The following is a 25,219-nucleotide window of genomic DNA, read 5'->3' on the forward strand; positions in this document are numbered from 1 at the left end:
GATAGTCTCAATAATCAGAAGCAAGCAGTGAATGAAAAGCAAATTTTATTGCAGTTGTAAAGACACTTTCTGGTAACAGTGGACTTTTCAGGTTGAACACACTTCACACCTTATCTGAAAATGTTAACTTGTGCTACATCATACTTAAAACTGACAGGGCAGTATACTGAACCTAATTGCAGAGGTAAACTGCAGCTCAGCCACTACAGTGATCAAGCTTATCCCCATCCTAAATGAGAACTTTAAAGCTCAGACTTATTTTTGTGACATTTTCATTGTGCTTTTGTTGTTAAAAATTCATCGAAAACAAAGCAGAAGTACAACACTCTTTAGTGAGGCTCGTAAATAACCAGTGTTATTTCTTTTTATATGACACCTTTTAAAAATGTGAAATATCACTTCATTCTCTGGAACACACTTCACTCGGTAAAAATGTAGATGGACATAAAATCCCACAGTACAATAAAAACTTAAAATTCATCTTCGCTGCCAGAATCCCCTGCATTTGAACGCTGCTCACTGGCAGCACTTTCACAGTGTGTGTTGCTGGACACATGCAACAACTCTGACAAACTTTTCCCTAGATCCTCAAGCTCATTAGACTGTCCATCAGCTTGCTCTTGTTCACTGGCTATAGCAGAATTCTCCTGGGTTTCACTGTGGACGCTGGTTGTAACAGTTGTGCCTACTATATGGAAATCCTCTTCACTGGCTGTTGTATTATCAGGGACATGCTCACTGACCAAAGAAAAGTCAATAAACTTTCCCTCACTGTCACCCTTCTTATCTTTTTCAGTTATTTCAGTTTGAGAAGGAGTTCTTGTAGGAGAGTGTAAGGGCGTAGAAGCCAATAAGGGATCAGTATAAACTGGGAAATCACAGTGTTTAATTGGGGACACATAAGGAAACAAGTCATTGTCTTCTTTGGTCTTTACATGTTTTCCCGCTGATTCCGGACACGGTAGGAGGCTATCAAGCAGATAATTCTTTTTTTCAAGCTCTGCAGTGGAGCTGGATATGTTGGTTGGTTCTTCAAAGTCTTTACACAACACTTCCAGCAGGTGGCGCATTTTACCCTAAAAACAAGCAAAGCGGGCTTATAAGAACAGCTTAAAAAGCCATGAACATGACTTGCCTAAAATGTTTTGTATTATGCATGAAATTACATGCTGACCTCATCTAGTTGATGACGATTCATGTCGATGTGCCGATTTAACACACGGTCTAGGACCCTTGCAGAGGACACAGACACTTACATGTCAGTAATTACTCAAAATAAGACTCATAGCTACTATTTAATCAATAACTCCTTTATCAGTCACATACAAATTTATTAAGAAGCTGTGCAAACGTCTGTACATCTGTCATCCAACTATGGCACAGAAAATGTAAAAGAATTAAAATGTTTCAACCTGTCAGAAATGTGTCCCCTGGACAAGATATCTTCTGTCACAGCAGAAATGAATTCAAGGTACATTAATTCTTCTTCTCTATTCCTCGACAAAACACAATAATTCATTTATTAGATAATGTATTACTTTAGATTGTTAAAATTTGTCTATGTCTACTAATCAGAAGGTCGGTGAACTTACTCTGTGGATACTCTCATCATATTGGGAGAGTTCCTATTTTCTGGTGAGACCCTAGAAGATGAAACACTTTAAGAATTTTACTGAACAAAGTAATTAAATAAATAATAAAATGCAATGTCCTTTTCTACTGCATGAGCTCACCTGGACAAGGAGTCGAAAAAACCGCACTCTCTGCCCTTGGCTGCTCGACTCTTTTGTCTTGATGATGAATATGTGCCATTAAGCTCATCCTCAAACGACTCATGCTCTGTAATAAATCCCTGTAGAAAAAAAACAGAAAAAAGAAAAGAAGGCTGGAAAATGGGAAGTGTAATTCGATTCTGTCAAAGCGTTCTTGTGATCAAAGTATTACTGATAAATTGTGATATGTATGGTAAATGGACTAGTTCTTATATAGCGCTTTTCCACTCTTCTGAGCACTCAAAGCGCTTTACACAACTTGTGCATTCACCCATTCACACAAGCACAACTGACATTCACACACATTCATACTCCGATGAATGCATCGGAGAGCAATTTCGGGTTAGTATCTTGCCCAAGGACATTTGGCATGCAGACTAGGGGAAGCCGGGAATCGAACCACCAACCTTCCGATCAGTAGATGACCTGCTCTACCACCTGAGCTACAGTCACCCACATGTATGCATGTATGCATTATTAATCAAATCAAATTCTCCAAATTACCTGAGATGGCTCATCAACATCCAGCATGCAGTCCTTGTTCTTTACGCTGTATGAAAACAACCAAAAGACACGTGAAGACACAAGCGGCACATGCTGAAAAAAAATCTCCCAAGACACGTCTTTAGATCTGCAGTCTCATCAAGACATTCAGCCGTTACCTTCCATCACACATCTCCTGTTGAAATGATGTTGAGTTGCTGCAGTCCTGAGTAGGTTTTCTCTGTGGTGCTCTGTAGTAGCGATATTTTGACAAGTATGAGCTCTTATCTGATTTTAAGGTCTTAGGAGTGAAAGGTTTGTCTTGTGTAAAGTGCTGTGAATGTTTCAGTAGCAAGTCTCCGCTGTATGTCTTCCGGACAGGGTCCTGGAAGGTTTTGTAGGAACTCTGATCTCCAGAAGCTGCCAATGAACAAGCTGACGACTTTCTTCGAAAAGTTGCCTCCGGGCTCCGATGCTTCAATTCTGATGCTGGGCGAGTGTGATGAGAGCTGACATTGAGCGATGGATAAACCATCTCATTGACTTTAAAGGTGGTGTTGAACCTAGGGCTGGAGACCAAGGAGCTCCTCGAGCAAAGGTAGGTGCTGTCATCATACTGCACAGATAATCTGCTCTAAAAAACACACATGGGGTGAATCTGTTGTTGTGTAGACTGAAAAAGATTCCAAGCAAATAAAGTTGGCTTTGTGTTTGCTTGAAATCTGCTAGTAAAAAATTGTTAGCATCACATGAAGCAGTGATTAATGACAACGCCAGATTTTCTTACCTGTGATGAAGAGTATGAAGTTCTGCTATTCCTCTGTGCAGGTGCTGACTGAGGACGGCCATTTTTCCTCAACCTATCCCGCTTGATCTGGTCATTGTCTGTAAAGAGGTATTAAAACAACTGAAGTAGCACAACAGTTCACTACTGGAACTTTAACATTATGCACTCCATACTGTACAGTAATGCCACTGTTTTGCACATGTCTCAACTCTGTATATTTTTATATATTTTATTTATTGTTTACTCTATTTAATTTGTAAAATATGTACACACACACACACACACACACACACACACACGTAGAAAAATATTTAGTATACACATCCAGAAATGCATATACTATTATATATTGTACATATATTTATTAGTTTCAGATGTAGCCATTCTTGAATTTTGCTTGTTTACATTATTGTATTTTGCACAACTCTGTTGCTTGTGAAGCTCGCACACAAGAATTTCACTCACATGTGCTGTACCAATGTACCTGCACATGTGATGTGACAATAAAAGTGATTTGATTTGAACAGATACAATTCTCTGCACTGCAGAACTATCACCAGCAGCAAAGCATGTACTTTACTTTATTTGCCTATTATTTACTTATTATACGCACTGCTAATTATGGCATTATTTGTCTAATTATTAGCTAAACTTATGACACAATCTAAATTTATTTTGTCCCAACATCTCCTGCTGTATGAGTCATAAGAACAGAGTATGGCCACCATATATATGTATACTTACACTTCACACTACACAGCAAGCTTTTGGGTACTGAGGTATCAATGGCAGCTGGTGGATAAGATAGAAACTATTAGTATTATTACACAACAGAATTAAACACAATACTTAGTTTTGGTCTGAAGTATACAGACAGGCTCAAATATATACATAAATCTACACCAGTATTTGGTTAAATATCCCTTAGCATGTTGCACCTGGACCAGATCCTTTGGGTAAACACAAAAAAGCTTTGGGTACAATTCTAGGTGGATATTTGACTCTTCCTGGCAGAATCAGTTGAGGTCATTCACATGTTGGTTTCCTGGTACAGAACCAGTTTTTATACAAAGTTCACACATTTAATATGAGACTGGGGCTTTGCTTTGCTTTATCCATTCCAAAATCAGTTTTGATGTGTGTTTTAGATCATTTTCCCATTTGAATACCCAATTGTGTCCAAGTTTCAATCATCAGGTTGTTGATTTGAGGTGAAGTTGAAGAATTTTGAGGTAGTCTTCCTTCTTTATTATTCCATCCTCTTTGTGCAGTATACCAGTACCACTGGCAGCAAATCAGCTCAAAAGCACAATGCTACAGCCATCATGTTTGACAAATGGTACAGTGTTCTTAAGTTTGAAAGCCTCACCTTTAATCTTCCAAACCTAAGTCTTGTCATTGTGGCCAAATAGCTTAATCTTTGTCTGATCTAACCATAAAACCTTCCTTATAACTGTTTGAACTGATGATCTTGGAATCTGCAGTTGTTTAGAAATGGCTCCAACTTGTGTAAATCTAGAGTAAACTCCTATTGTTCTTCTTAGATCTTCAGTGGGTTCTTTGGACTTTCCTGTTCTGAATATCAGTCTAATGAGTCCTGTCAAACCAACCTTCTTATGCTCCAAAGAAAAACTACCAGTTGTCAATCATGATCGCCAATGAGATGTTAATAGGCTTTGACCTTGTCAAATTAAAAGAACCTTAAGCACAAGTTATTAAGAAATTTAAGTTAGTGTATGTATCTGAGTGTATGCAAACTTTTGACTTTTTTGAGACAATCCAGAACAAATCCATCCTCAATGGGTTTTAATGGGTTTTTAAAAAAGTAATTAAAGATGTATGCTGTAAAATCAATGCACCCTGAAAAAACAACAGTTCAAATAAATCATTAACAGCCCCAAATTACCATGACCACAACTGTAAAATATACCTGCCATGCAGCTCACCTTTAGCTGAGTAAACCTTTTTGTAATGAGACACCATGTGGTCTTTAATGATGGATTGTGTCAACTTGCTAGAGGAGAGTGGACAGAAAGCTAAAAACACAAAACAATATATGATAAACTGTTAAATTAAGCTCTTCTTACAGATGACCAGTACTCATGAGCATGTAATAATACTTACGACTACTTTTCAAAGCCTTTCCTCTCACACCAGGGCTGTACCCCAGTCCAGATGACACACTTCCTAAAATGTAAAAAAGTGTTATGACTCACACTTTATCAGTTACAGGTTTTTTATGATTAAAAACTTTTCATTTATCATTTCATTTTATAAGTATGTGGTGCACAGCACTTCTCAAGACTAAATAATTTTTAGATAACTAAAACAGCAAGTTTACCACAGCAAGACACACAGTAAGGCAATGCTAATTTAGTTAACAGGAATCTATGCGTTTCCTAGTATTTATTTATTTTTGATCATTTAACTAATAACACATTACAGTACAGAGTATTTTCTTTTGGACCTGGCAATATACTGTTAAGGGGTTCCAAGACTTTCGGGGGTAAATTCTGTGCTATAGGTTTTAATGTTCATAACACTGACTGTTTACAAATAAAAATAGTAAATACTCAAAAAGTGGTAACATAATTTGAAGTAAATGTTTGAATAACACTGAAAATAAATAAGACGAAGCTCCAGCAAACAATAAGAGTACATACTGGTTTAAGTTTATAGAGGGCAGTACTAAGCTGATATCGTGGATCTCTTCAAACCAGAAACAAGAAGAAACGAATAAAGATTTAACAGGTTAAAATGTCACTAAACGTAAGCTGGCTTTACTGAAGCATCGTTTTACAAGCTGTTTTCGGTAGACAAGGGACTAGTAACCACTGTGCTGACCGACTTGAAGCCATATTATTAACAGTAAATACGGTGGACATGAGCTTATCTTTAGGTAGCTGCTTAAGCAAAAAAGCTAAATGTGCTAACGTCTCCCGACTCATTATCCAGCTACATGGCTAACCAATGCTAATAGCATTAGCATACCTATTCTTGAGTCCATAATACTACACTCAGCATATCCCAACCTCGGAAATATTCTGAGGGAGAGATGGCAGAGCTCGGATCCATCCAGAAAATTCACTGTGCTTAACCGTAAACATGCTGACGTAGTGATACAATCAAATATCGTACAAGTAATAACCTATCAAAGGTTTAGCAAATGAAGAGCGAAGAAACGCTTCCCCGTCGCCATGCTGGTTGCTATGATTGCTGTCGTCATCACGTTGATGCACAACAGGAGCACGCACACACACAACATGAATGAGAAAATTGAATCGAAATGACAACCTAAGAAAAACGCCCTTAAATCCAAACTTGATTAAATGAAATATGTCAAATAGTTATCTCAACAGTCTGAAGAGTACAGTACATATGATAAAGATATGACATGCACAACATAATAATAGACAACCTGACAAAGATCTCCTGTGAATATTTGTGTTTCAGTACTTGGATTTCTGGGTGTGGAGTTGCAGACTAACAGGGGGAGCAAGTGGGGCTAGTGTAAAAATCAAAACAAAACAGGAAAACATATACAGCCGTAAATTCAGGACCACTTGACCCTCTCAAAGGTCATCAAGTGAGAAATCATCCTTGAAAGCCCATGTTTGGTCTCCAAGAATAAATCCCCCATCTCTCCACAGATCCCCCGGTTTGAAGTATTTCTCTCTAATAAATAACATTTTGTTAAATGTCTGGCTGAAAAGGCTTAGGTATTAAAATAACATTTAAGTAGTAGTCTTAACAGTGTGACAGTAAGAAGAGCAGGAGCAGGAACTAGACAGATTTCAGCCATAGGTTTTCTTTCTTTTTATTTCAAAATGCATTATCTGTTTATATAACTTTTTTTTCTACTTTGGTGGGTGAGGTTAATGTGTTTTGTGGCTTTGCAGACAGAATACTGCCTCCAATGGACTAAAACAGCTTTCTGGTTGTTTATGTGGCTGGTTCAAGAGCAAACATTATAATTTATTCACCGTGTGGGTCACTAGATCCTTTCCAGTTGCACCAAAATCATCAATAAGCATATCATTAATGGTAGCCGTTCTTCTTCATTACTGCAACAAACTCTGACCATGGTGTGCTGTTATCATAAAAAGCCAAATCCTCAGTGACCTAGTTTTACAGTAAAATGTGGGAAACTACAGTACCACAAATATAAGTTATGATTCATCTGAGTACGTGTTGGCCACGAGAACATTCTGTCAGCATCATATTGTTAATTCTCTTATTTTCCTTGCATTGTTTGATTTAACTTTTAACCCCTTGCGTCATTTACCAACAAAAGAATATAGTGTGACAGGCAACACATTTTACTGGCACTTGAATTGGGCATAAGTTCAAAGGAGAACTGGTCAATGACTACATTGGACAATAACTTTATTGTAAAGTGATCAATATTTTTGATGCTCAAAGAGCTGACTTTGATCATTTAGGATCGTAAAGACGTCAGTTTACAATAATGTATATTTGTTTATTTGCAGTGTATCCACACGATGATCTATTTTGATTTTCCCATAAGACCGCATCTTCTTTTATTAAGTGATTCATTTCTGATCTTGTACATGTGTGTGTTGCAGGGCGCTTTTACATAACAAATAGATAACGAGACAGTTCATTTCCCCCCTGTCTAAACTGTCATCCCGCCAAATCATCAGATCTATAGTATATGATTTGGGGGGGGGGGGGGGGGGGGGGGGGCTGCCGGAAGAGGTGACCTCCCTGTACCACTGAAGCTCATAAATAATACAGTTTTCCTCACATGCGTGAATGATGTAATGGGTTAAGTCTGCCTCTGATTTGGTGATCATCTTTGCGCCATGTGGTCAGACGCTGGTTACGGTAACGATAATAGGATCATCTGGTTTTGGGGGAAAATATAAGAGTGAGTATTGAAAATCGGATTCCACAATGAGAGAAAATGCCTCTGATGCAAAGCTCGATGCACATTAACAATGAAGGCAGGTGGAGGAGAGCGCTTATTTGAATTAAAGGGAGGGGACAGCATCCTCCCTCGTTGTTCTCGCTGCCGGTGTAACGCGTGCGTAAAGTTGCTAGGTTGGGCCACACTCCGGCTGTGTTTCTGGACCGGACCATTTGCGTGCGTGCTCTAGTGTGAGTTTGGAAGTGGTTTGGACCGCGGAGTGGAGCCACTGCTCAGTGCAAGGTGCCACACGTATCTCTGTCAGTCTGTCAGGCGAACACCACGCGTCTAGGCGAGGTGGAGAAGGAAAAAAAAGGAGGGGGTGCAAGAAAGGAAGACAGACAATGCGGTTTTGCGATGCCTTTATTCCTTTGTGCAATCCACTCCCACTTCGATGAAAAGATGATGTGTCCAACATGAATTTCTTGTGATTTGTCCATTTTTTCCTGTATTTCTGCGATCACGCTGACTGAATTTACCTGCGTTTTCACTGAGCCAAACCTAGAGATGAAATTTCCAATAGAAAACCCGAGAAAACAAGTTAACTGGGATCCAGAACAAGGTTGGTGAATATTGCTGTTTTACTGTGGAATAACTTCAGATATGCAATTAAATAGTACTCTTAATGTCAGTAGCCTAAACATCTGAATGGAAATACTTGATACACAATCTCATCAGGCTGCATTATTCACAGATTCAGTATACAGAAATTCATATTTTTGCTTCTTTTCATTTAATTGAGCGGTCCCTTTATTTGCTTTTGTGATGCAAAATTACCATTCATATACGACAACGCGGCTTTTCTAGTTTGCACTATCTGTCCGCTCAGACGTATAAAGCAACGTTGCTGGATGCGGAGCTCTGGCAGAAATAACCAGTATGAGAGCGGAAGAGATTTCAAAAGAGAACTAGGCTGTAAAATGTGTCTACTTAAAAATAATGTCGCCATCTAAAAGACATCATTATACTTAGGAATAGAATTTATAAGAATTTCAGACATGCGATTTTTATTTGAAGAGAAATGTTGTTGTTGTTGTTGTTGTTGTTGTTGTTGTTTTAAATAATATCATGGCTCATGTACCCCTTGCCCTTTCAAAAGCATATAAGAGTCGTGCTAAGTCTCCAGTCACTGCTGGAAAGGAATTCTGCTTTAATACACTATGCATGGGTATCGTGTTGAGGAAGCTTGCGCCTCCCTTAACAGAGGTTTTATTTTGAAATCAGTCACTGCCGGAAGTGTTTGGGGTGCACTGGGTTTGATTTAATGTTTGAAATTTGAGGCTCAGCTGCCGAATTAAACGCCTACAACCTGCCCAGTGCCACAGGGCCTAAAGCTTGCCTGAGCCTTTATGTTTAATACCACTAGACTTCTTTTTGTACACTTAACTGTACATCAGATGTAAATATGATAGATACTGTCATCAAACTCCTTATCTGTATCCACATGCTCTGTATGTCCATCTTTGTGGTCGACATGAGGGGCATCACTACATGAGAACATTTCCTCTGCTTTGGCCAGACATACTTGGATCCAAAGGGAGGGCTGAGAGGTTGAGATCAGATAAAAAAAAAGAAAAAACACCACTTTCCACTCAAGCCTTATTTAATTTGCAAAAATCAATTCGAAGCTGTTGCATGGTTCAAAAAGGATTTTGCATTAATGGATCATAGCCTCAGAAAGGTGAAATGCAAACCTTATAGTGCTCACTGCACTTCTGGTTTCAACTCTAGCTGTAAAATATAGATTATAGTTTCATATTCTCTGCTTTTTCTCAGAAGTGCATGAAGTTGACTTTGAAATGAACCAAATAAACTAAATATATGACATTCAGTCATAGTTAATTTATTTAATTTCACGCAGTCAAACACTGTGATAAAAAGAAAATTAAAATCTTAGTTAGATTAGTCATGGACTTGGCCTAGTTTGAAATTCACTAACCAGTAACTGTTCCACTTCATCTCTAAAAAAAACATTGCACCAAATATAGCATACTATACTGAGTCTTCCAGCTGATTCACCACCCAGTCTTTTTTTTTTTTCTAATAGATTTGTGCTCTATTGCAGTCAGCACCTTTAAAGACAGATACTATAAACCGAAAGTGTTTTTCTCCACCTTAAGCTGACATCACATTGGTGTTATTGATTCAGTCTTTTATATAAGAATTGACTCGGAAGATGAATAGCTCTTAGATCAGGGAACAAGCCACTTCCTGGACATTCTTTGACTCATGGGTCGATGTGTGTGTGTGTGTGTGCGCGCGCGAGTGCATGATCATGCTGTGGGGACCTGAATCTGTTTAAACACTCACACTACGGGAACAGAAAGCAAGTCCCTTATGTGTTAAGTTGAGGTTTAGGCAAGATGGAATAAGTCTCCAGGAAATATTAAAGAAATACATGTCCCCTCCTCTAAAGTCATAAATACTTGATTAAGCATGTGTGCATTGTACTTAGCATATCCCAAAAGTAATATCACCCCATTTAAAAAACAAATACATTTCTCATCCCTACCTTCAAAGGTTACATCACAGACAACAAGCTCCACCCATGGCTCAGAGGCACTCCATGCTTTCCCTTTTTGGAGTTGTGGGGGCGTCAGGGCAGGGGTGAAGTCTAGAGCTCTGAAAAAGCTCACGCAGTGCTTTATATACATTAAGGAAGTCGAAATTTGGCTATCTCCATAGGTGATGTTTGATGGTTGACCTGCTACAGTACACATGCATTTGTTATGAAACCTCTTTGGAAGACAATAACTGAAAGTGGCACTTATCCCTCACTTACAGTCCATTAGAAAAATTGGATCCTGCTTCCATTCAAAGAGAGTAACTCAATTTTCACCTTCACCTCTGCCAACATTACTGTAAGGTTTTCATTGGTGTGCTTTTTATATATCTGTATCCATCCATCCATCCATCCATCCATCCATCCATGTGTTGTAACAGAGCAGGGTTGAAATCAGATGTTAAAATGAGAGTACAAATTATGATCTGTAAGGCAGATGTGAGGCCAAGTGATTGTGGACCCCTTTTCACAAGTGAAATCTGAAATACATTTTATATGAAGAAATTCTCAGGATAACAAGCTTCTGAGATGACAAAGGAGTCTTGTTATGTTTGGCGGAGCTGTAGGCTGGATAACTAGATTTTTTTCTAATAGTGTTTGACTTTGCAAAAAGCCTTTTATTAGCCCAGTGTAGGAGGTATAAAATGTTTTCAAAGCTTCATAAAGGACACATAGGTTTTAAACAGTTGTAATGAAATTATGTTAATGTCTCCACAACACAAAATTCGAAATATAAACCAAAAGAAAGGCTGAAGGTGAGAGAAAAGGTGAAAAGAAAAAGAATCTGCGCATAAATCAACAAATGAAATGTCCAAATGCCTGTTGATTTAGGTAAAAGGTTCTTACAAAAAGAGCCTTTAGCCAATTATTATAACACATCATAAATGACCATCAGAGAGACAAACGTGCAGTAAACCACTGGTGTTTCCATCTTTGTAATCTATATTAAAAAAAAAAAAAAGTGTTACAACAGCCCTTTCTTCCCTCCTACTTTCTTTGCTAGTGGCAGTCCAGACCAACTTGGTCCCTCCCAAAAAGGTCCAGCCTGGCATGGTGAAGTCAACCCTGGTCCAGGCAAGTGTTGCCACCATGCAAAACCCAATGGGCTGCGACCCGAAAGCCAGTGGTCACTGTCCACTGCCACGTTTGTCCATCTCATCTCGCTCTGCCAGTGTTGTGGCTAGCATGGACACCAACTCTGATGGCTCGACAACAGGGCTCCACTCAGTGATGAAGTGGAAGACGGTGCTGGCGGTGTTCATTGTGGTTGTTCTCTACCTGGTTTGTGGAGGTCTTGCCTTCAAGGCTCTGGAGCAGCCATTTGAGAGCAACCTGAAAACTAGCATCACCCTGGAGAAGGCCTCTTTCCTCGAAAGGCACCCATGTGTTACTCCCAATGAGCTGGATGCCATCATCAAGGTAAGCGCTTGAAAGTGGACATGATTGTCTGGTGTTTGTTTCCTTCTTCCAGGCATTTTGGCAGCCTCTGTGCACTTTATTATAGTACCGAGCAACTAGGTAGAGGTAAAAGGATGGGGAGCTGGCGCTATTCCCAGTTGTCGTAGAGCAGGAGGCAGGGTCCCCTGGATCGGAGCAGAGTTTAAAAGATGGCAAAGCATGGTATCCTTTACAGTGGGCCTATTTTGTGATTAAGAAGTAGCTACGATAAGACTGCACAGTGCTCCTTTCTGTTAAATAAAGGGAATGTGGAAGTGCCAAAAACTGCAGTTACTCTAATGGCCTCTTAAACTTGGCTCCAAAAGTCAATCCTCACAGACTCCCATGGAAAAATGCCCAACTTTACAGCGTTAAAGAACACATTTACAGCTTGGCACAAAAATAGTTTTGACCTCTTAATAAAAACTACAGTGGGTGAACTCCTTCATTTTTGCACTAAAGTAAGGGATTTGGAGCCACTGAATTTTATACAATTTAAAAATTGTTTGTGCTCTCAGGGCTTTTTGAGGCACTTTTAATCAAATTATATGGCTGCTGCTTGCTACAGCCTGACCAAGACATTTGTTCTGCCCTTCCCATTGAATGACGGTTTCCTGAGTAACAGCTGATAACTGATAACAATCAACCCTCCCATAGAAACCTAAATGCATTTAGTTTTCTAATAAACACGGATCTTTTAGAACACATACACCAGTACATGCAGCCTGATATTACATAACAAAAGACAGCATGATCATTGAGAAGAGGGCAAAAAATGTCTTCACAATGACCTTTATGCTATATTCACAACAAACATTTTTTTTATTTAATTGCAGCTCTCTCTAGTTTTCTTGCTGTGTAAAGACAGAGTAATGATAGCAATAAGGCCAATTTTCTCCCATTTTATTTGACAAATAACTAACTTGTATTTGCATAGCTAAAAAACCTTCAATAATAGATGTGTTAGTGCGATATGAAATTCCAGAGTGCAGCTTTAACAACGCCCACATGTTTTAAATAAGGAAACAAGCTCATGGCTGTGACAGCGCTGTTATATTTACTGTGAGAAATGTCAGGAACCAAGTTTTTTTTCAATGTTTTCTTTTTAATACTGTGTGATGTTGCTCTATTATGACATACAAAAATTGTTAAAATCTTTAAAGACCCAAGAGAGATTTCAGAAACTCAATATTCTAAACAGTCTCCCCAAAATCCCGTCACTATCTGCTTTCCCCCTCAATACAGCATCTGCTGCATAGAAGCAGGGTGCCGGTGTTTTACTGGGCACAGCTGTTCGCCCAAAAAACTCGCCTGATAACTCTTAAACCTGCGGCATATGGTCTGACGCTGTCTTTAGAGTGTTCCACATTTTACCAAGCCAGCTTGTGAAACTTTTTTATAATTGTGCGCACTATCAAGCAGACCCACAAAACAGAACCATTCCCATCTCATTGAAACTTAACGGCGCATTTTACAATGCATTTTTATGGTGTCAGCCGCTTTATAACACACTATGGCAGCAGTTCACATTGCTCTCTAGCACCACATCCAAAATTATGGATCAAGATTTAAGGTCACTACACCCAGCTGACACTTACAACTGCAAAGGGGAGTGGAAAATGATTTGAGATGTACGAGTGGGTGAGTGGGAAGTTTGATTTGTGAGGGAGTGATGGGAAAAAGCAATCAGTTTGCAGAAAACATCTAGAAATAAAAGAAAGAAACATTCTGGACAATCAAAAGAACTGAGTAACACAAGAGCTGAAATACAAACACAAGCACACAATTAACAGGAATCAAAAGAGACTGAAAATAGGTTTTTTTTGGCAATGGAGAGAAAAAAAAACAGCCTTTTAGAAATCTTGTGCTTTCCTGTTTTTCGAATGTAGCTTGAAAATAGTAAAGACTTGGAAACAACCAAATGGCAATGCTAATGGTGTGTTCCACTTTCCACTAGGATGGCTCCATTTGACGTTAATATCTTCAACACTACTCTAGTGAATATTGGACTGCCTCTCTCCTTCTCCACACCCACCTCTGTTCTTTTCTTCTTCTGCTTCTAGCTTCTTCTTTTATTTCTCTAGCAGTGCTCAACCTTTGAGCCACAAAAGCCCTATCAAGAGCTTTCAAAAATCAATAACAGTATGTCTTATGGAGGAGTGTGTGGAAATTAGAACCTTTAGCATGGAGTGCCTGGGGTCCGGAGGGAATCAATTATTCATTACACAGACCAGCAGGCACACACACCTCCTGCTGCTCAAAGTAAAAGTGCTGGAATCATAGACATGAGATTCTTCTAGACAAATCATCTAATTCAGATAGATGAGAAAATGTTTAATGGCATGTCAAGTCATTGATCTGATATAGTTAATTAAGAATAGTGGCAAATTAGTCATGCTCGGTTTGTGCACTTATGTGTATAATGATGAGCTTTTTACTGCTACTCCTCTCCTTTCTATCGTAGCTTCATAAGTGATGTACTAACATAATCAAAACATAATATGTAAATTTCTGTAAATCAGTAGATATAATGTTGATCTGCTGAGTTGTTATGGGATTCCAATACTAAGTGTAAGCCATGTGTGAAGTTCATATGAACAAATAACACTTTTTTTCCCTGGTGTCTCAAGCAAAAGCCTGGAGGACATGCTGCTTCACAAGTACTCCATCAAAAAGTATGCCCAGTCCTCTAACAGTTTCCATTATCGGCCTGTGTGTGCTATGTCAAGCCTGTCACTCAGCCGAAGCCTTTATGCGGGGACACAGCAGCGGTGACTCACTGTTGTCAAACTGTTTGGTGGAGGAGTTGACAGAAAAATGGCAACCTTGGGAAGCATGTGCATGCCTGAGATGGAAGCAGACAGTATATCACATCGCAAGCTCTTGTTAGGGCACAGCGTGTGTTGATTTAATGTGTGTGAGTGTGTGCCCATGCACGTCTGTTGACCTCCTCGTGTCTTCTTCAATATTTGTGTCGTCCACGCACCCACTGTGCGCCCACGAAGACAGCAGACCTAATTGGCTTTCCTGTTGCTGTTTTGATGACTCACACTATGGCACGATGTGAAGCCGTGCTATTACTGACACCAGTCAGGTCTCATTTATTGATGAGTCACTTATTTAAAATAAACTTTTGTATTCACTGAGCTACCTGCAGTAGAATCTACGCCAGGTTGTGCTGCCATTTCCGTCATAATCTTATGTAGCACAAATTGTGCTTTTCCGGAAAACGTCAAGCAAATTCTACATACTTGATCAAATGCGAAATCAAAATGCTCCACTAACTAGTGAAGGCTAAGCTCTTTAGATGGCTGCACTGAAAAAGAAAGGCAAAAAAGATTCATTTCTACTCATTTCCATTTCAGGTTTTCCTTGAAAATACCCCCACAGCTTAACACTGGGCTTTTAAGCATGAATAATAAACTTTTTTTTCCCCTCACTATTATATTGCTATTTTCATTTGAATCTGATCACCTGTTCCACATGAAAAGTCAATCATAAAAACCAGCCATATACAACCATTCTGTGAAGACATAATGAAAATCACATGATATTTTGCACAATGCTATTATTCATAATCTAAAAAAGTGCATTTAAATTAATTAATCAGGAAAAAGTGTGAGCACATCTATAAAAGCAAAGGTTTTGGTAGTTTGCTTATGTGGAGCATTCTGATGTGTGCGCATTCAGGATTAAAGACATCAGCAATGATCTTAGAGAACCAATTGTTACTGCTCATCAAGGGCATTTCCAAACAATCTGAGATCGATCATTCTACAGTAAGAAAGATTATTCATACGTGGAAAGCTTTCAAGATAGCTCCAAAGTTTCCGAGGAGTGGAAATCACAGCAAATTCACAAGTTTAGACATGAGTCAACAGGCCCGAAGTTAACAGGTGAAATGTTAAAACTGGCTTACGTTTGCAAAGTTGCATCTGAACAAACAACAACGCGATTTTGGAACAATGTGCTTTGAACAGACATGCACAATGCCCCATTTGGCAAAAACGAAACTCAGCATATCAGGACACCTCATGCCAACTGTTAAGCATGATAGTGGAGGCGTAATGACTTGGACTTGTTTTGCAGCCACAGGATCTGGGCACCTTATAGTCAGTGAGTCAAACCTGCATATATCAATTCTAGACAAAACTGGGTCACGCAACAAGATTTGATTACAAGCACAGCAACAAAACTACAACAGAACGGCTAAAAAGGGAAAGAGTCAATGTGCTGCAATGGACTGAAGTGCTGTCCTGGGACCTTAAGAGAGCTGTGCATAAAGGGACACCTGCAAACCTCAATGAACTGAAGTAATGTTGTAGTTATATGTATCCCAAAATTCCTCCACAATGATGTGACAGACTGATGATGATTACTGAAAAGGATTACTCAAGCTACTGGTGCTAAAGGTTCTGTAACCTACTGGATCACTATATGTAATTAGTTTAAATCCACTGTTTCTGTATTTTGGCTTAGTTGTTAAAAAAATATGGTATAATATATCATGTGATGCTGTTCATCTGAGCTGGAACTAAAATAATTTTAGGACCTGGTAAGGACCAGATGATTTTATATTATTATTATACCGTGATACGTAACCTTAGAAAGAGACCGTGCACTTTCTTTTTACCCTGATTGTATATGATGGACCTCAGTGTCCTTCATTGCAACAAGCATTAAGTCTTCAAGGGGGTTAGGTTAAAGCTTTAGATATTAGTAATGTTGAAAGTGCTGCAGAGGACAGTGCTTGGCAATGTATCACAATGAGGTTGGGTGAAGGATAGAGCAAGGCACCGTGCTGGCAGGATCACCGCTGTCCCCCGCTGTGGGGTAGAAAGGCACACCGAGAGGATAAAAATCTGCAGTGAGTGTGTTTGCTCTGTAATGATCCTGCACTGAAGAAACAGAAAACACATTAGCCACGAGGACTCGTGAGCACTCTGCAGTGATTCTTTGGTGAAATCAAAATAGAAAGGAGCACGAGGCGTGAAACGAAAACACCATTTGTCTTGCTAATTAATGTACTGCAACACAACACAAGTCACCATCCTCATGGCTCCAAAATGCATGTGCAAAAGGAGGATTTTTCTCTCATGAAGCATGAACATGGCTGAGAAACAGACAAGTGCCAAAAATAGATCTCCTCATACAGTATTCAGATACATTGTGCGGCTATATATAGCTCTCCCTTGACTCCAGAATTAGGTTATTTGGGGTTTATTATATAATTACCACTTTGATATTGCCCCCATAAAGCAGCTGTGTCTGCTAAAACCTATGAAGTAACGTAATTGAAACTGCCTAATTATAGGTACAAAAAATCTGTCTCATTAGGGAGAGAGGGCACTGATGGAGCCGAGGTAATCACATGTAAGATTCTGAATAGGCATGTGCAGCTATGTGTTTAGTGGTCCCAGACTCTCTGCTGTAAAATGCGTATCACGGCAGTTCATACATATTTTATTATACCGCTCTGCACTCTCTGAAAGGTTATCTCACATCTCACTGTATAAAATGGGGGCTGCTCTGTGTGACTTTCATGTCAGCAGAAGTTTTGAGCCTAAAGATAAAGAACTATAAATGCTTGTGTAGAGAACACAGCATGCCCATAAACAGAAAATGTAGAAAGACCAAATGATAGTCAATGAACTTTTCATGGCAGCATAATGGAGCACAGAAGGCAATCAATGAAAATAATGAAGCAGTAAATGTTTTCCCTGCACTAGACAAACTAGTCGATGGAACGCAGAAAAAAAGGCTGACGTGAACGAACAACAGGGAAACAGCAGTGTTTGGGCTGCAAGTGAGAGTCTGTGTGGATTTGGTCCATGTGAACTGTGAAAACATGGAAACTGGGTGTGTGGAGAAACAGCTCCTCGAAGAGAGCCAGACACTGAACAGTTTAAACGCATCCTGTGGTCAGATCAACTTGATGTGCACACGATTAGTAATTCGAAAGGCTCAGAAGAGCCTGCTGCACCACCTTTTACTTAAGTTTCACTGCCTTTCTCTCATTTAAAAAAACAAACAAGTCTTTTTTTAAACTCACAAGCCAAAGATGATCAAGAGGAAATTAAAAAAAGAGCAACTATACATGTTTATTGCAATGCTTAGTTATTGAGTTTCCAATTACAGTTCACAACAGTCAGAAAACGGTAGATCAACACAATACGAGTCTGGACTGAACTACAACAGTTATCAGCTGATTTAATTAAGTGTAACTCAATCCACAGCCTCAAGGCCAGGGACGTCTCCAGAATTTCTTCATGGGGGTGGCCATGTGGGCACCACCAAAAATTTTGTGGTGGCACACCAAAAGCAAAACAGTGCAGGAGTGCCGAAGGTGATGGGGTGATGACTATAAATTGTGAGGGACCTACAAAGTGACACAATATGAATGACAAAAATCACATATGCAGTAATAAATAAATTATTTATTCCGCTACCAAGGACCCCCCTTGGTAGCGCCCCTGCTCGTTCCACGGATATAAGAATGATTCAGACCTCATTTAACTTGCATTCCCTTCCTCTATTGTTCAGAGCCTTTTTTCTTTGTATTCAGGTGGTGACCTTCTGGGCTGATGTTGGAGATCGTTGCACTGGATCTAATCTCAGTTTCCTCACGAGTGTTACGCAATCAATTGCAATACATAGAGGCGCATGTAACAGAAACAATAGTAGGACGTTGTTACTCACTCTGTTCACACCATTGGGGCTGTGTATAGTGAAATCAAAGCAGACACGTGTTTGTTGTGTTGTCATCAGCTGAGCTGGCATACAGTCATAGCTTTGATGGGTTTGTAAAAGCTCAGCGGCAAAACAGGAGCCAGCTGCTATTAAGCATTTTGGCATGACTTTCACTAATTATGTCAAAGTACACATTTCAGTTTTAAGCAATTTTAAATACTTTTAATCCATATAATTTCTATATTTCTCTACTCTCCAGCATGCTATAGATTCTGTGAGTGGAGGAGTGAGGCCTACTGGAGACACATTGTACAATTCCAGTCACTGGGACCTGGGCAGTGCCTTCTTCTTCGCTGGAACTGTCATTACAACTATCGGTAAAACTATTAGATAATGCTCTCTTTATTACTCTAAAACACGATGAACCTGGTATTGCTGACAGTCCATGCAATTTTCATTGTACGTGTGAACCATCAAAATTCCTTTTGAACTCAATTTTAACAATCTAAGAATAATGTCGACTGAGGCGAACCTCAAATCTCATAAAAAATACATGCACGAGGTACTCTCAAAAGCACAGTCTTCATTTATACAGCGTGAACAGATGTAAGAGGATGTACGAGAAGGAAAAAAAGTTTGTAGTAGTGAGGACTACTAAATGGCATCAATGTTAAGCCTTGCCATTCTTAAGTATATATGAGAGAGAGGGAGTCCCCTTCACGAGAATTCAGTCTGATGTAATTTTGTTGAAGATGTATGTGAGACCTGACTCATTATTCAGTGTATGATGAAGACACTGTTGAGTTTTTTTTAATTGTCTCATTTTGCCCTTTGTTGCTTTTTAAAGAGAAACAGTAAATTGTGACTCACTGAAATTCTTTTTAAAATGAAAGTAAAAAGACTTTGGGTACCTGGCTTTGATCAGATGGAACATTTTGATATACAATCACAAAATCAAAGCTGAGGCACTACTGTTTGTATTCCCTCTATCAGCTGTGGGTACCATCCTTTAGGTGACTGGAAAAACAGCATGTCCCTGACCTCCTTAATGGTGTAGTCTAGAAATTTAATTAACCTGGTAGCTTGCTTCATTTAATCTAGTGCACAAATAGAAGATCAACACAAATATCACCCCATAGGACCCCCTCCATTAATAATAAAAAAAAGCAAATTATATGTATTTTTAATTAAGAGAAAAAGAAAATATTTGAGAAGACCTTCAAAGATAGCAGGATACGATCAATATTAATTAGACATTCCACAGAAACAAAAACAGGGAGGCTTTAACTCTACAGATAAACAGGATAAGATTGAAGCCTCCTTAAGGACATCATATTTTTCCTTTGATCTATTATGTCCAGTGGCTTGAAAAATTGAAGACACTCATTTTAAAATTATATGAGCAATATATATACTGTTAATGTGTTTCTCTTAAAGAGACTGAAATTTGAAATAGATCCTTGCATGCTTTCTTTTTCTGATGCTGAAGCCATTGACTCCATTTTCTTTTACTAATATACTTTTTTTCACTAATATACCAATATTTTCTGATCCAATATCCACAATTAGAAGTAAAAAGCAATGAGAGGTGGCTTAAGACTTTTGCACTGTACTGTATGTTGTCCAACATGTGTAAACATATTACTTCTCTCAATAAAGGTAGTATATTCTACACAAAGAACAGGTATTATGCTAATATTCTGCTTTTCAGCAGGTTAAAACAGGAGATAGTGATTTGTGTCTCCTGCCTGACGCTCCTCAAGCTCCTTCCTTTTACCTCCCTGTATCATAGTATGTCATTATTAATTCAATTTTCTTTAAGGGGAATCTAATTATTGCATTACTTACCTCAAGCCCTGCTCCTGGAACTGAAGTATTACATAAGAGCTTCAATTGATTATGTTGCATAAGGAGGTCTTGATTGTCTTCTGCTTCTCATCTTACCACTCACTCTTCTCAGCCCTGCTTTGTTTTTTGACCTTCCGGTCCTGTTTCTTCATTTCTTCTCCCCTCCTCCTCATTCTGCTTTCAATTGTTCAACAGGTTACGGAAACATAGCTCCGAGCACGGAAGGCGGGAAAATCTTTTGCATCCTTTATGCCATATTTGGCATCCCTCTCTTTGGCTTCTTGTTGGCGGGGATCGGAGACCAGCTGGGGACCATCTTTGTAAAAAGTGTCTTAAAAGTTGAAAAGATATTCAGGGTGAGATACAAGTAACACATTGTGATGTTTTCTTCTTTACTGGCTGTGTAAAAAAGTCAAATATGCAGATATCATTCTAACATTTAGCTGCATTTTTATTCTTACCCTAATGGCATATGTAATGGTGTCTTCTTTTTTGTTTGTGAGCCATGTTTCATTGCTTTTTGTGGCTCACACTGTCACTCTTACATCATCTTTTTAGTTGCTTATATTGGTTCTAAATGCACCTCCTGTTCTTTTCAGCAAAAACACAAGCAGATTAGCCAGACGAAGATAAGGGTCACATCTGTTATCCTGTTCATCCTGGCTGGCTGCATTGTCTTTGTCACCATCCCTGCTGTCATCTTCAAACACATTGAAGGCTGGACCACACTGGATGCCATCTACTTTGTCGTGATCACGCTCACTACAGTGGGAATAGGAGACTACGTGGCAGGTAGAGCTACGCTCCAAAATTCGGGCACAATAAGCTGTTCTGTTGAAGTTTTGGGCTTAATTTCTGACCATAACGACATTTTCCTTCCTCTTCAGGTGGAAATCGCAAGATCGATTACATGAAGTGGTACAAGCCTCTGGTGTGGTTCTGGATCCTCATAGGTTTAGCGTACTTTGCAGCCGTCCTCAGCATGATCGGAGACTGGCTCCGAGTACTGTCTAAAAAGACCAAAGAGGAGGTAAGTCTTGTATATGTATTATTTTACAACTCTACTCTGGATCTGAAGGTTCAGAGGCAGCATCTTATATGTTATAATTATTAAAATATCTATAGTGAGTTAAAAATGATCTGTGGTTTGTGTCTCAATTTTTTTATTTTTAGGATCTCACTACGGTGCTGCAGTATTCAGAATTAAAAGCATTCTTATTTTCCTTGTATTGTCTTGTGCTTCCATCTCTTAAAGACCTCAGTCGCACAAGCTTAGAGACCAGGTGGCATCCCCCTGGCATAGCAGTGTTTCACGATGGAAAAATATGTATTTCCCCAAGCGGTTGGTAATGCTTGCTGGAGGTTGCTGTGTGCCACTAATTAAAATCTGTTACAAAGAGGGTGCTGCACCAAAAACCTCCTTGTGATGTCTTTGGTTGAATGCAGATTTCCACCAACATCTGTAATTTTGCAAACCCTCGCCATTTACTTTTCAGAAAGACAACTTTTATTTTGAAGGCAGATGCTTTCTCTTTTCAATATGTTCCACTTTTCAGTTTCACCACTGCTTGGCAAGTAGTTTACAAGTATTTGCAAATGACTCAGCAAACTACTTGTCACCAAAGCAATCACAAAGAGGTTTGCCATGCAGCATTGTTTGGGTGTTTGCAAATGTTTTCACTCTATCAACTTCCAGCAACCTCCAGCAACCAATCAGCAACCAACAAGTGGATATGCATGTTTCCCTAGTGACCCTTCTCTTTAAAAGCATCTTGTCTTTTCATGAACATTTAAGAAAATCAATATTAACCTGATGCCAGCTGGGCGTAAGAGTAAGAAGAATAATTGGAAATGAAGTATTTAAAGCAAGGGCAATGAAAATGGGGCATAGGTCAACTGAGTCTAACATTCATGAGTGCAGTCTTTTAGACAGTAGCTTTTCTTTAATATTTCCAAGGCTGATATTGGTAAATGTAAGATCCAACCTTACTAATGGCTACAAAGCTATAATTTAGCACAACAGTTAGAATGAACAAAACAGGTTTCAGATATTAAGTAAAAGCAACACACAAACTTAGTAATTAATGACTACTAAATCACAGACCTGATGAGGGTTAAACACTTTTGCTCGAGCGTACATTTATTACATTACTAAACTTTTGTGTTAAACTGAAAACAGGCTTGTGCCAAGTTAGTAATGAAAGGACCTTTTGTGATATATTGGAAGAGTTCACGCCCAGCAGTGAAGCTCCCTGACAGCTTAATGTTCAATTAACAAATTATTGGCTTTAGAATTATTTTGATGGGTTCGTTTTTTTCTCTCAACAGTATGCTGGCTCTCTGAAATGAATGAAACACTCTTCAAAACTTTGAGAATCAATGTTTCACTGGAACTTTTGCCACATTAAATATAAGTATCCAACAGTGTAGTGGTATATATATATATATATATATATATATATATATATATATATATATATATATACATATATATATATGATAAAGAAAAGCATAATAGGGCCTCTTTAGAATAGCAAATACAGTTGAAAGTGGCAGGGAGACTTTGCCTGTAAAAAGCTACTTTTGACCACTTTCGTAATTATGAAATTACGTTTTCTTTGTGTCAGTAGTAGATGTTATATGGTGCTATATTGAATGGTATATATGGGATACTGTTGCTAATCTGTATATTATCCTTTAACTGTTGCTTTGTTTCCATGTTCATATTTCATAGGTTGGGGAGTTTAAAGCACATGCTGCTGAATGGAAGGCAAATGTCCGAGCAGAGTTTCGTGAAACTCGACGACGTCTGAGTGTTGAGATCCACGACAAGCTCCAGCGGGCAGCCACCATCCGTAGCATGGAGCGCCGTCAGCTTGGCCTAGAGCAGCGAGCTCACTCCCTTGACATGCTGTCACCAGAGAAACGGGCTTTGTTCGCCAGTCTGGATGCTAGCCGCTTCAAGACGTCCTCCCAAGAGAGCATCGACAGCAAACTGAACAACCTGAGGTTGAAGGGGGCATGCGAGCCGTACGATCATCAGGGAAACGAGCAAACGCAAGAGACCGCATCATCTTCAGAGGAAAATCTCTTCAACCTACGATTCGGATCCCTCAGTAAGCTGGCCAGGCGCAACAAGAACCGTGAACTGCGGAGGAACATACCTGAAGATGTTCGGCGGGCAAGTTTAAGCATAAACAATGGCAGCGCCATGCTCGGGGAGGAGGGAACGGAGGAAGAAGAAGATGGTGAGCCAGATGAGGAAAACAAAGAAAGAAAAGAGGGAAACACCAGTCTGACAAACCTCTCGCAGTACACAATGGAGCGCTCAAAGTTGAATGGGTTCACACCGGCACTGGCCAAAGACAGTGAGAATAATTAAGTATTGAATGCACAAACACTTCATCCACATACAAGGAGTGTTGAGACAGGAAGAGTGAAAGATACTCAGACTGGGAGAGTGCACAGTCCTTTGAGATGTCAAGAAATGTGCCTTTCTGTTTCCTATGCTTAGATTGGAACTGCTCCCAAGAAGTCAGTCATCATGCCATAGCTATGGGAAGAAAATGTGTTGCCAAAAATGAATAAAACTAACGGTGCAGAAGAGGGTGTAGTAGAAATACCTCATTGAGATGTTGCTGTTAAATAGGCTACTTAAGAACTTTGATTTCTACAGGAGCAGTATTGAACCGCTCTGTTGATTTTTTTTTAGCCCTCAAGGCTCTTCTTCCATCTGTTCATGCTGAATCTTATTTTTTTAACAATGTGGGCAGGACCGCTTGAGAGCTAGATTCATGCCATTCATTCAGTACTATTATTGATCTATGGGTTGTCATCTCATACTCTAGGGGTCTATTTTTAGCCCAGCAGCATGCTACAAAGTGACTTTAATATTTATCGAACAGAGGAAAGTAGGTTGTGTTTTTGCTGGATCAACAGGCCGTATTTACCTAGATGACATGTAGAACGATTGCTACATTATGTTTGGCTTTGAAAATGTAGCCTGATGCGAAAAACTACAATATGTTAACAGCTTAAAAAAAACAATCTGAAGTGCATGGTACCAACCATAACCATTCATTGCTGGCATAAACTAACTGGAAAGCTTGAATTTGCAGCTATCATAATGAGCAAAATACACTTCTTTCATTACTACTCTTCTCTCAACAGACAAACAATGTGTCTCTGTAATGATTGTTACCATTTTCTGAATTGTGAATCAACACAGACAAACATACACAAACACAGACTGTCGGTAATGTAAAACACAATTGCATTTTTTTAATGACATTCAAATGATCACAAACACGTTGAGAGTGTTTGGATGGATTTTAATTGATGAATGTGATGCTGTTAATTTGTATTTGCCAAGCATGTTTACATCTATGTTTACTTCTTTTTTTAAATCACCCAAGTTGTATTTTTCATTGAACTGTAAAATATACTGAACGTGTTTCTTTTTTGTATTGCTTTTTTAACAACACAACTCACAAAGCATCTTGACACTGCTATGTGTGGACGGGAGCATTTCTTAAAATTTTAGTCCATTTTCACTTGATTTGTATTTTGCAAACATTTACTGACACTCAAAAACAGCTTTAAATTTTACAGGATTAAATGTACCACTGTTGTACTTTGCATGCATTCCTTAAGGTGAACATTACACACACACACACACACACACACACACACACACACACACACACACA

General features: G+C 39.0%; 2 protein-coding genes across 5 annotated transcripts; one reads left to right on the plus strand and one right to left on the minus strand.

Annotated features, from left to right (window-relative positions):
* Positions 1 to 28: 28 nt before the first annotated feature.
* spata7 (spermatogenesis associated 7) lies at positions 29 to 6,258 on the minus strand. 3 transcript variants are annotated; one of them, XM_086275439.1, is made up of 12 exons: positions 6,034 to 6,258; positions 5,167 to 5,229; positions 4,989 to 5,078; positions 3,787 to 3,834; positions 3,043 to 3,140; positions 2,435 to 2,889; positions 2,277 to 2,322; positions 1,734 to 1,852; positions 1,593 to 1,643; positions 1,413 to 1,490; positions 1,175 to 1,232; positions 29 to 1,076 (listed from the first exon to the last, which is right to left on the minus strand). In XM_086275439.1, the coding sequence occupies exons 1-12, from the start codon at positions 6,047 to 6,049 to the stop codon at positions 471 to 473; spliced, it is 1,728 nt and encodes a 575-aa protein (XP_086131565.1). In that variant the 5' UTR covers positions 6,050 to 6,258; the 3' UTR covers positions 29 to 470. The 3 variants fall into 3 exon arrangements, with proteins under 3 accessions (XP_086131565.1, XP_086131564.1, XP_086131566.1); XM_086275438.1 differs by having other exon boundaries at positions 1,413 to 1,496; XM_086275440.1 differs by lacking the exon at positions 4,989 to 5,078 and having other exon boundaries at positions 1,413 to 1,496.
* A 1,617-nt stretch (positions 6,259 to 7,875) lies between these two features.
* kcnk10b (potassium channel, subfamily K, member 10b) lies at positions 7,876 to 24,967 on the plus strand. Of its 2 annotated transcripts, none has more exons than XM_086275091.1 (7): positions 7,876 to 7,933; positions 11,539 to 11,954; positions 18,922 to 19,039; positions 20,706 to 20,866; positions 21,110 to 21,302; positions 21,398 to 21,540; positions 23,245 to 24,967. In XM_086275091.1, coding segments are annotated over exons 1-7 (1,680 nt in total). In that variant the 5' UTR covers positions 7,876 to 7,932; the 3' UTR covers positions 23,893 to 24,967. The 2 variants fall into 2 exon arrangements, with proteins under 2 accessions (XP_086131217.1, XP_086131216.1); XM_086275090.1 differs by lacking the exon at positions 7,876 to 7,933 and adding an exon at positions 7,992 to 8,534.
* Positions 24,968 to 25,219: the final 252 nt, after the last annotated feature.

The sequence above is a fragment of the Aulonocara sp. 'chitande type north' Nkhata Bay genome, linkage group LG19, assembly GCF_057382095.1.
Source record: "Aulonocara sp. 'chitande type north' Nkhata Bay isolate Kocher_YH1m ecotype deep benthic linkage group LG19, A_spYH_male_GT1.1, whole genome shotgun sequence".
Classification (NCBI taxonomy): Eukaryota; Metazoa; Chordata; class Actinopteri; order Cichliformes; family Cichlidae; genus Aulonocara; species Aulonocara sp. 'chitande type north' Nkhata Bay.

Excerpts from the sequence above, each read along its gene's own strand:
- spata7 (XM_086275438.1), bottom strand. Across the intron at positions 1,853-2,276 it reads ATGTTGATGAGCCATCTCAG|GGATTTATTACAGAGCATGA; the intron begins GTAATTTGGAGA and ends TTTTTTCTACAG. Across the intron at positions 1,644-1,733 it reads TTTTTCGACTCCTTGTCCAG|GGTCTCACCAGAAAATAGGA; the intron begins GTGAGCTCATGC and ends TTCATCTTCTAG.
- kcnk10b (XM_086275090.1), top strand. The coding sequence starts at position 8,480 with ATGAAATTTCCAATAGAAAACCCGAGAAAACAAGTTAACTGGGATCCA. Across the intron at positions 11,955-18,921 it reads AGCTGGATGCCATCATCAAG|CATGCTATAGATTCTGTGAG; the intron begins GTAAGCGCTTGA and ends TCTACTCTCCAG. Across the intron at positions 19,040-20,705 it reads AACTGTCATTACAACTATCG|GTTACGGAAACATAGCTCCG; the intron begins GTAAAACTATTA and ends ATTGTTCAACAG.